The 10,507-nt window shown below is 51.9% G+C and overlaps 2 protein-coding genes across 5 annotated transcripts; both read right to left on the bottom strand.

The window, feature by feature from the left end:
* Positions 1–981: 981 nt before the first annotated feature.
* LOC148890977 (uncharacterized) lies at positions 982–4,545 on the bottom strand. 4 transcript variants are annotated; one of them, XM_089008727.1, is made up of 6 exons: positions 4,105–4,545; positions 3,740–3,992; positions 3,291–3,656; positions 1,764–3,095; positions 1,601–1,693; positions 982–1,134 (listed from the first exon to the last, which is right to left on the bottom strand). In XM_089008727.1, the coding sequence occupies exons 3-6, from the start codon at positions 3,562–3,564 to the stop codon at positions 1,106–1,108; spliced, it is 1,728 nt and encodes a 575-aa protein (XP_088864853.1). In that variant the 5' UTR covers positions 3,565–3,656; positions 3,740–3,992; positions 4,105–4,545; the 3' UTR covers positions 982–1,105. The 4 variants fall into 4 exon arrangements, with proteins under 4 accessions (XP_088864853.1, XP_088864849.1, XP_088864852.1 ...); XM_089008723.1 differs by lacking the exon at positions 982–1,134 and having other exon boundaries at positions 1,141–1,693; XM_089008726.1 differs by lacking the exon at positions 982–1,134 and having other exon boundaries at positions 1,141–1,693; positions 3,291–3,569.
* A 156-nt stretch (positions 4,546–4,701) lies between these two features.
* cahz (carbonic anhydrase) lies at positions 4,702–8,675 on the bottom strand. Its single transcript, XM_089008732.1, has 7 exons — positions 8,515–8,675; positions 8,213–8,410; positions 6,988–7,106; positions 5,807–5,899; positions 5,677–5,739; positions 5,213–5,368; positions 4,702–5,048 (listed from the first exon to the last, which is right to left on the bottom strand). Exons 1-7 carry the CDS (start codon positions 8,546–8,548, stop codon positions 4,929–4,931), a joined length of 783 nt encoding a protein of 260 aa, XP_088864858.1. The 5' UTR covers positions 8,549–8,675; the 3' UTR covers positions 4,702–4,928.
* Positions 8,676–10,507: the final 1,832 nt, after the last annotated feature.

Genomic DNA, 10,507 nt, shown 5'->3' with positions numbered 1-10,507 from the left:
AGCCAGCTAGCTGACCAGTTCGCAAATAGATAGCCAGCTTGACAACTAGCTACTAATAGCCAGCCAGATAGCTAGCCGGCCAATTAGCTAATAGATAGCAAATAGCCAGTAGTTAGCCAGCTAGACAACTAGCTGTATAACTGATAGCCAGCCAGATAGCGCGCTAGCTGGCTAGTTAGCTAATAGATAGCAAGATAGCCAGCTAGACAACTAGCTACTAATAGATAGCCATCCAGATAGCTAGCTAGCTGGCCAGTTAGCTAATAGATAGCAAATAGGTAGCTAATAGCCACTAGTTAACCAGCTAGACAACTAGCTGTATAACTAATAGCCAGCCAAATAGCTAGCGAGCTGACCAGTTAGCTAATAGATAGCAAATACATAGCTAATAGATAGCCACTAAATAGCCAGCTAGACAACTAGCTATATAACAGATAGCCAGCAAGATAGCTAGCTGGTCAGTTAGCTAATAGATATACAGCTATATAACTAATAGATAGCAAGCCGGATAGCTAGCTTAACAGTCATTATTCTTGACTTCAGATTTGAAAAGGAGTTCTTCATTGGGTGTGCGCTAATAACATTGGAATGCACGGGTGTCCAAGTCAAGGCGCGGGGGCCAAATCCGGCCCGCCACATCATTTTTTTGGGGCCCGCGAAAGCAAATCAAACTTGTGAAATTCCATGATGCTTTCTAAAATCCAAACCAAAATGTCATATTTTTGGATGTAAACCACAATAAAAGTCATTCTTCTTGACTTCAGATCTGAAAAGTAGTTATTGATTCATTTGTTGTACGCTCTATATCGAATATGTGGAGAAGATGAAACCTTTTAATGGCTTCCGCAAATTCATAACGGCCCTCCAGAGGAAACCACAACAACAATGTGGCCCGCTTCAAAAAAAAACAAAATAACAAAAAAAAGACTGACACCATTGATGTACCACATGGATTTGTCAGATTGGACGTTTTTCGGACTTCTAGAAAAACGGGAGCAGTCCAAGAGACCAACGAAGGCGATGGATTTTATTAAATCAACTTTTAATACAATTCTGTGTACAAATACTTTAAAACGTTGTCTTGGCGACCGACCCTTGTTGAAACTCAGCATCGGAGATGTTGTCCGTCTCCACCTACAACCAAATGCAAACACAAACGTCATTTCGGGGGCAAAGTCGTCGATTGCTCAACTAGAAACATCAAAGGAAAAGTTGACAAACGTTATTGCGGTTTGTGAAGGTTCGGAATCAGAAAGCCTTTAAGCAAAATAGGGTCTGGAAGTCGCGGTCGTAAGTCAAGCCGGTCGCAAGTCGAGCCGGTCGCAAGTGGGTTGTTACCTGTAGTTGAATGGTTTCATTCTCATTACATCATGTGTATGCTATCTGGCTGTCCAACTATTAGCTAGCTTTCTATTTGAGTTACTTCTGGGTGGAGTGAACACTGGCATGTGGCTGCCGCTGCTCACCCACAGAAGAAAACTGCTCCTGTGACTGTAAAGTGGCCTTGAGAGTTTTGAAAGGCGCTTAGAAATCAAATGTATTATTATTGTTAATTGTGCCACAATGGGGAAATTGACAATTTGGAGCGCCAAAAACCTACCGAGGCGTTTGTTTCGTCGCGTCCAAAGCTTCTTTGGGTGTTTGGCCGCCCGTCCGTTGACCAGCGCGGCTTCAACTTTGGCTTTGCACGCAGCTGCGGGCGGACGAGGACTTTAGAAAGGCGGCGGCGGCGCTTTGAGCCACTTTGGCGGCGGCTCACCTACCTCGCGGTTTGGCGGCCATTTTGGGCTTCAAGTCTTCAAACGCACATTCCGATTGATGGCATCGACTGCACGGGCTGCCGATGAGGAAATAGCCTCCGGCGCCGCCCTCGGGGAACTCCGCCACCCTCACGCAAACGTCGCGCCGGCTCCGATGACCTTTGCCCTCGACGGTAACCGGTTTCACAGACTCGGCGTCGGGGCAAGGGGGTGTCGGCGAAAGGCTTCCCACCACCGTCACCGCCGCTTCAGCTTGGGATGCACCGGCGGGAACCTCAGCCCGTCGCACGCCGACGCCGGAATCCGCTTGCTGGTTTTCGTCAGGGGCCTCTTCGTCACCGCTGGCTTCTTTTAGCGCCGCGGAATCCGTCGGAGGCTCCCGTTTCGGACTTCCGGGGCCGCCCCCGCGTTTGTTTTCGGGGTCCTCGGCGAGCATCCCGTTGCGCTTCATCCAGTCCTTGTTGGGGATGAAGACCGCCAAGGATTCCACGGACCACAGCGACTCCTTCAGTTGCCTTTGAGAGGGACACGATTGATACGAAGCGTCATCGTTTCGGAGCGAATCATCAAAGGAAGGCGAAGCTTCATTCTGGGCTTCCGACGGCTTTGCCGAGTCGCACGTCCTCGCCGCCGGCGGCGCCGTCTCCCTCTCGACGGGCCCTTCGCCGTCCTGGCGCCGCTCCAAAGCCCGGTTGTGAAGGAGTCCATTTTGGGAAGCTTTCGCTGGCGCCTCCTGAGGCGTACTGGCTCTCCAATCCAGGGGGAGGCGCCATTCTTTCAGAGGCTCCCGTTGCGACGAGCTCCCCCCGGAGCTTAGCGACCACGTACGACAAAGGTCGCTCCCGCAGGGTGGGCCATTTTCCCAATTGGCCGCCGACGCCAGGCCGCCGCGTTTGGCCGCCGCGCCGGCCTGCCGTTCGCCGGGACGCGGACCGCTTTCTCCGGCGGCCGCGTCGGCGCAACGGCCGGGCGGCGTATACTTTTCGAGCTCAGACGACTCCTGCTCGGGTGAGCCCGAAGTGCAGGACGGCAAAACGGACGCCGTCCCTCTGCCCGAATCCAAAGCGGCGCGGACGCTGCCCTCTTTGTCGTTAGCCGAGCCTTCGCTAGCTTCGGTTTGCGCCTCAGAGTTGGTGGTTTTGGGGCCGCAGGAAGGGGAATGGGAGCGAAACCTTCTGGTCTGGGTCGGGATCTGGTACTGGGGGCCTTGAGCGGGGGCCGCCGGGTGGAGAAAGTGCCTGTAGTCCAGCGGTTGAAGGTGGGGGTGGGGGGGCATCACGAACGCCGGAGCCTCTAAATAGGGCGGAGGCAACGGGGGCGGAAGCGTTCCATAGCCTGGGAGATGATACACAAAACGGCTTTTCAAGCTGTTGAAAAAGAGCAAAGAGCGCTTCAAGGAATCAAAGGGTCGCTTTAAAACTGAATCGGAGCCATTCGGGAGCCAAAAGAGCCGCATCTTCTTCGTGAGCCGAGCCAAAAGAAGCGGCTCTCTGAAAGGAGCCGGAATCGCCACGACTACTCGGTACGTACCCATTCCAGGGAAGCCGGCGAAGGGATTGTAGGAGAAGGGCACGGGCCACGGGTAGTGCAGGAACGGAGGTGGAGGCGGGGCGGGCACGTAGAAGACGGCTCGCGTCGACATCTGGGGGTGGGCCGTCGACCCCGGGTCTCGGTTCGATCCCCGGTCCGGGCCGGGCCCCCGCGGCGGACCCAGGTCCGGCTGCACGGGGGCGTTTGGCGCACGACCGGCGGCCCAAACGTCCGCTTGCGGCCGAGGCGCCGGGGGTCTGTTCGCGGTCGCCATGAGAACTTTGAAAAAGGACACGGGCGCGGTTCACGACTTCAACTCTTCTGTAGCGTAGCGTAGCGTAGCGTCGACGTGACGAACGCCCAAGGCTAACGAGGAACACATCCAACACATGCGCCATGAAACCCGAGAGCAGTTGTACCAAGTGAGGCTAAAAAACAAGAGCGCTTACCTTGCGGGGAAAGCGTCGGCGCTAAAACGAGGAAGGCGAAGGCGGGCCGCCAAAGGACGGCTCGCACCTGCCTTTAAGCGACCGCTAATCAAACGAGCGCCTCGCCTCCTTTGTAGCCGGAAGCCGGGGGAGCGGCGCCGGAAGCCGGGATAGCAAGACCGGATGCCGGGAGCAGAGGCGGAAAGCGGGAGCCAGACCGGAATCCCGCAGCGCTCAGGTCTTGGCAACGCCGACGTATTCGCTTCTTTGTCCACTAGGGGGAGGCCAAGCGCAGAAAGAGGCCGAACAGCCCTTTTAACGGCCTGACAGAGCCCAAAATGTCAACCGTTACGTTTTGGACTGAATTTTTTTGGGCCCCATCTTACCGGACCTGGGAGACAACGCCAATGACACCCACATACAATGCCGGTGTGTGCCCACGTCGCGTTCGGGCGGCCCGTCGGCCCGTCGCCCTCGTGTATGGGTCTGATAAGGGCTGTGCGAAGAGGTCACGATAAAGTATCCAGTCTTTGGCGCTTGGGCGATAACGGAGAGTCGACCCCTCCCACCCGCCAACAAAAAGTGGCGATGAGGCGGGACCGCGCTCGGCGTCAAACTGCCGTCACGGCGTTGAGACGGCGGCGTGCCAAAGGTCGATGGGCAAAACGTTGGGCCAGGCGTGGACAAGGAAATAATAATTATCATCATAATACATTTGATTTCTAAGCACTCTCAGTTTTTCTGCGGGTGAGCAGTGGCAGCCACGGGCGCCAGTGTTCACTCGACCCCGAAATAACTCAAATAGAAAGCTAGCTAGCTCGCTGATGGATAGCTCATAAATAGGTAATAGATAACCAGATAGCCAAGAGCTAGCCAGCTAGACAGCTAACAGCTGGCTAGCTAGCTAATGGATAGCTAATAAGACATCATTTGTAACGGTCCGAAAACTGTTTTTTTTCCCCCGACAAAGAAAAACAATGCAGTGACGGAAATCAAAGCTTTATTGAGCCAAGACACATTTTTGATTTTGGGGGAGGGGGAATGCAAAAGCATTTTTAAAATTCGACCTGTCGTGATATGTTGCAGTCTAAGATAGCGACTCGGTTTGGAGTCAATCAAGACATTTGCTGCCAATGAAGCGAAACGGGGCCCATCAGGGAAAGCGGCGTCGGGAAACGGGGATGCAAGCCCTAAGCCTTGGGGCGTCCATTTATTTGAAGGAGGCGCGCACTTGGCGACCCTTCAAAGGCTGAGGGGGTCGGTAGTTGTCTGCCATGCAGCACTCGTCCTCTCCTTTGCCGCTGAAAAGCAGACTGCGGAACATGGCCATCTGCCCACACGCCACACCGCAACAAACATTTGCTTACTTGTTACCAGGCAGTCGGCCCTGCCTCCCCTACCCTTCCCACTGCCACACTCGCCGAACTCAGAGTACACGCTACACGCTGTACTATCAACCTGAACTACTTGCGGCGCGGGTTTTGCGGGCGTTACCTGAGCGGGGCTGACGCTGATCTGCTCCTTGAGGACAATCCAGGTGACGCTCTCCAAAAGAGGCGGCGTGGTCAGCGAGCCGTCGTACGTCCAGTAGTCCCGAGACGGCGGAAGCAGCGTCTCGGGGTCAAAGTTGGCAAAGGTGCTCTGCAACCCCTGCCGGCGGAAATGCCAACAAGGTGGCGGTCACAATGACAAAACAACGTTATCCATAATAATAAGACAATTGATTTCTAAGCGCCTTTCAAAACTCTCAAGGTCACTTTACAGTCACGGGATCAGTTTTTCTGCCAGCGTTCACTCAACCCGGAATAACTCAGATAGAAAGTTAGCTAGCTAGCTAATAGATAACTAATAGATAAATAGATATAGATAGCTAGATAGCAAATAGATAGGTAGCTAGCTAGGTAGCCAGTTAGATAGCTAGTTAGCAAATATACGAGGGGGGAGGAGGGGCGCTTCACCTTGGTCTTAATGGAAGCCAAGGCGTCCAAGACTTTCTGCAGCCTGGGGTTGGCGGCGCCGATCTGGAGGAAGGCCCACGTGCCCGTTAGTCACCAGACAGGCGACATGACTGCGGCGGCGTTGACCCACCTTGAGCAAGACCCCCACCACGGCCAGGCCGTCGGGCTGGCCGGCCGCCTCTCCGAAGCTGCCGTATTTGGTGTTCCAGTGCACCAGGTGAAGCTGAGCACACGGACAAATCAACAAGCGCCAACACGTCTTGGAGTGGGTTGGCTTTTTTTGGGGTGTACAGTGATACCTTGCCTTACGAACTTAATTGGTTCCCATACAAAGTGTGTTTGGTGAAAAGTGTGTATCCCAAATATTAATTTCCCATAGGAAACCATTCAAATGAGAATAATCCGTTCCCAGGTCCCCATAAAACATCATTTTCTACTAAATAACCCTAAAAACTACACAAAATAGACCTTATTTTATATGTAATAAATGTGCTATGGCATTGTAATTAAAGAAATAAACTGTACAGTATAATAAAGTGGCTTTATGATTCCATTTGATGGATTGGAATGGCCGCTTTCATCAGCATGAAACACTTGTTGAGGAACGTAGCCTTCTTCTTCCACCATCTTGAGGAATGATTCCTTGTAAGCTTTGGCAGCTTTTTCGTCAGAACTGGTTACCTCACCATGACGAATGCCACTATGAATCCCTGTACGACGCTTAAAGTTCTCGAACCATCCCTGGCTAGCCTTGAAATCAACTTCCAGGTTGCCTCTTGATGATATCGAGTGAAGTTGCCGTGCTTTCTCTGCGATAATTAGACCGAGTTCCTCATCAATTGTGTTCTGTTTAGCTGGGTTGATGGCTTTTCACATCAAGTGTACAGATGGCTTATTTGTGGAGCCTGATTGATGGGATATTTTTACCTTTCAGTCCACACTTTGCCTTTGAACTATCAATAAAGTTGAAACGAGTTCAAATTTCACTGTTTTCTATCCATTTTCTCTCTCACTCTCTGTCGTCCGCCTATCTATTTTATTTGCAGCTCTGTGTTTCTGTAACCCGCCCCTACTCTCTGCTGCGTTCTTGACCAATCACGTGCGGCTTTAACCGAAGACTGGGGCCGCAGAAGAGAGGACAAAAAAAAAAGGCTGCCATTTCCTTGTTCGAACGGGCTCGTTTGCGAACGACACATCACTCATTGTGGCGTTCCGTTCGTATCCCAAAAAATAATTTGTATGCCAAGATTAAATTCTCGTGAAATTAACGTCGGTAAGCTGAAAAGTTCGTTAGCCGAGGTATCGTCGTACCTCGCAAGGGAACTTGATCCCGTTGATGGTGTGCTCGGAACCTCTTTCGTCGCTGGCCCCCCAGTGGAAATGAAACTGCTTGAGACGGTAGGTTCCGGAAATGGGACCCCCCGTCAAGGCTGGAAAAGAAACAACAAGGATGGGCGCCGCCGCCCCCGCGCGGGGTGGCCTCCAAAAACGCCAGCCGCTTTGAAAATAGTCGGCCTATTTTCGAAGGGGCTCGCGTTTGGGGAGGGTCCGGAGCCGCCCTGGGTTCGATGCGGACCACCCGGCTCGCCCAACCAGATAACGGCACCAAAGAAGAGGTGACGTCATCAGATAACCTTATCCGCCGCAACGCACGCGGCGCACCCAACGGGGCGGGGGCGCAAAATGCCAAGCCAGCCAGCCACATCATATTACACCATATTTTATATCAAAGACGAAAGGAATCGTTGCTGACGGATGACATGACATACAGTAAAGTCTCGTTATATCGATATCGGATATATCGATAGTCCCGGTTATATCGATACTATTTCTATGCACGCACGGGGAAAATTACATGCGCGCAGGGTCGGATATATCGATAGTCCCGGTTATATCGATATTTTTTCGGACTCCCTTGAATATCGATATAACGAGACTTTACTGTATTTGCTCTTTTCAATATTTGCTGCTGGACGACGACGAGGCACATCGAAATCATTTGGTTGCTCACCAAAGTGCCTAAAAACACAAATGCTTGGGATTCGTCTTTTGCGTTGACAATTCACAATTACAAAAATCTTTCTCCCTCTCAAAAAAAAAAAAATAAAAATATATATATATATATATATATATATATATATATATATATATATATATGACTGTAAAGTGTCCTTCGGAGCTTTGATAGATGCTTAGAAATGAAATGCATATTATTATTATATATACAATACAATACAATACAATACAATATGTAATGTAATGTAATGTAATGTAATATAATATCAGAATCAGAATCATCTTTATTGCCAAGTATGTACAACACACAAGGAATTTGTTTCCGTATAATATAATATAATATAATATGTCATGTCATGTCATATCAATCATATGATATCATATATCATATATCTATATGATATATGATATATGAGATGTGATGATGTCATGGCATGTCATGCGCGGTGCAGTCTGCATGCATACAGTATCTATCTATTCCATGAGTTTGTGAAGAGGGGGGGGGGGTGTCGGCACTTACTGGACGAATCGTCGTCATCCAAATAGTCGACCTGGAAGGAGTGTCCATTGTTGAGGACGGCCAAAGAGTTGGACGGGTCGTACTTGAGCTTGAGGGCCTTGAGGGAGGGCGCAAAGGGGGCTTGCTTGGGCGCGATGTCGATGGGCGACTGCCTGGCCCCGTTGGCGATGGGGAAAGCCTCCTGCCATTTGTCGGGACCTACATCGGGGCAAAGCGAGCAAGCTGCGTTGGCTCGACACCCGCCCGCTCGACACCCGCTCGACACCCGCTCGGCCTTGCCATCCGCGCACGCGCTCACTCACCGTTGTCGGGCCCGTAGCCCCATTTGTGAGACATGTCTGCTCCTGCTCCTGCTCCTGCTCCTGCTCCTGCTCCTGCTCCTGCTCCTGCTCCTGCTCCTGCTCCTGCTCCTGCTCCTGCTCCTGCTCCGCGGCTCTGCCTGCGACCGCGCGAACTTTTGGGACGGCGTCCGCCCGAGCGCCGCGCGGGCTCTTTATGCATCCCGCCCGAGTGGGCTTGGCTTCGCTCCGCCGCGGACGCGCCCAAGTCTCGCGAGGGGGGGTCGTCCGCCGATGGGCGCTCCGACGCACGGAAGCCGCGCCCCCTCGGCGCCCGCCGCCCGGTTCCGCTCGCCTGGTCGGGCGGACTCATCGTCGGCTCGCTCGGCGATCTCCGCCCGCGCGCGCTCGCATTGGGGCGGGCGCGTCGTCATCAAAGCCTTCGAGCGAGCGCGTGCGTGACGGCGAAGGACTCCCGAGCTGCCGTCGAGGGATGCCGTCGTTCCGCTGACGTCACGAGCGCCATCCACCGACATCCCTCGGGCCGAACGAGCGGGAGGCGCAGCCATTGCTTTGCTGAGCCCCAAAATCGGCCTCCGACGCATTTCACACGCTCGCAAACGTCCCTCGTCTCAAGAAGACCGTCCGTCCGTTTTCAAAGTGCCTGGAGACCACAACTGCCAAGGGAGAAGAATAATGCATCATCATCATCATCATCATCATACATTTCATTTCTAAGCGCCCTTCAAAACTCTCAAGGTCACTTAACAGTCACGGGATCCATTTTTCTGTGCATGTGGGTGAGCAGCTCAACCCGGAAGTAATTCAAATAGATAGAAAGCTCGCCAGCTAGAACTAATAGATAGCCAGCCAGATAGCTAACTCGGTAGATATCTAATAGCTAGCCAGCTAATAGATAGACAGCCAGATATCCAGCTAGCTAGATAGATAGCTAATAGACACAAAATAGAGAGCAAATAGATAGCTATCTAGGTAGCCAGCTAGGTAGCCAGCTATCTATCCAGCTAGCTAGATAGATAGCTAATAGAAAGAAAATAGATAGCAAATAGATAGCTATCTAGATAGCCAGCTAGCTAGATAGATAGCTAATAGATAGCTATCTAGGTCGCCAACTAGATAGTCAGCTACATAGCTAGAGCTATGGCATACACATGATGTAATGAGAACCATTCAACCACAGATAACATCCGACTTACGAGCGGCTCAACTTACGACCCCCCGTACTTACGACCACGACCTCCAAACCCTAGTTTTAAAATTTAAATTCTACGCCGGGCACCACGCATACGACAATTTTGGCCAGCCAGCATGTCAGACACTCGCACAGCAATCGACCGCGTGATGGCACCAGACTAGTTAGCCAGTCATTTAGCCTCCCACTGGACAGTTGCACGCTCACGCGTACGCCTTGCTGCTATTCCTGGAAGCCACGCGGACGTGATTTCCTTTGGCCTCCATGCTGGCCGGCTGGCGGAGCGGAGCGGGAGGAATGTTTGCTTAAGGCAGCCGGCCGGGATATTGCGGCTCTCCTTTCAATGCTTCTGTGCAGCCGCAAATGAAAAGACGCACCTGCACGCCTCCGACAAAAGCCTCCGTCGCTTTGGAGCCGCCGGCCTCGTCCAGCGCCTGATCCACATGGAGCGACTCCAAAGCCTGTCGCCGGGGGTTACCGATCCAGGGGTTTTGATCAGAATCAGAATCTGAATCAGAATCAGAATCAGACATTCCATTTCAAAGCGCCTTTCAAAACTCCCAAGGTCAATTTACAGTCAGAAGAACAGTTTTTCTGTGGGTGAGCAGCGGCAGTCACACGCGCCAGCGTTCACTCAACCCGGAACTCAAATAAATAGAGCGCACTAGCTATTCGCTAGCTAGCTAGTTTTCTATTTATTTGAGTTACTTCCGTGTGGAGTAAACTAACTATGCTAGCTAAATAGTTAATCGCTAGCTAGATACATAGCAAATAGATAGCTAGATAGCAACGGTGCCCCCATTT

The sequence above is a fragment of the Hippocampus bargibanti genome, linkage group LG11 (genome assembly GCF_051943395.1).
Source record: "Hippocampus bargibanti isolate YZ-2025 linkage group LG11, ASM5194339v1, whole genome shotgun sequence".
Classification (NCBI taxonomy): Eukaryota; Metazoa; Chordata; class Actinopteri; order Syngnathiformes; family Syngnathidae; genus Hippocampus; species Hippocampus bargibanti.
Note: the sequence above shows the minus strand (reverse complement) of the source record. Positions and strands in the feature narration are given on the sequence as shown.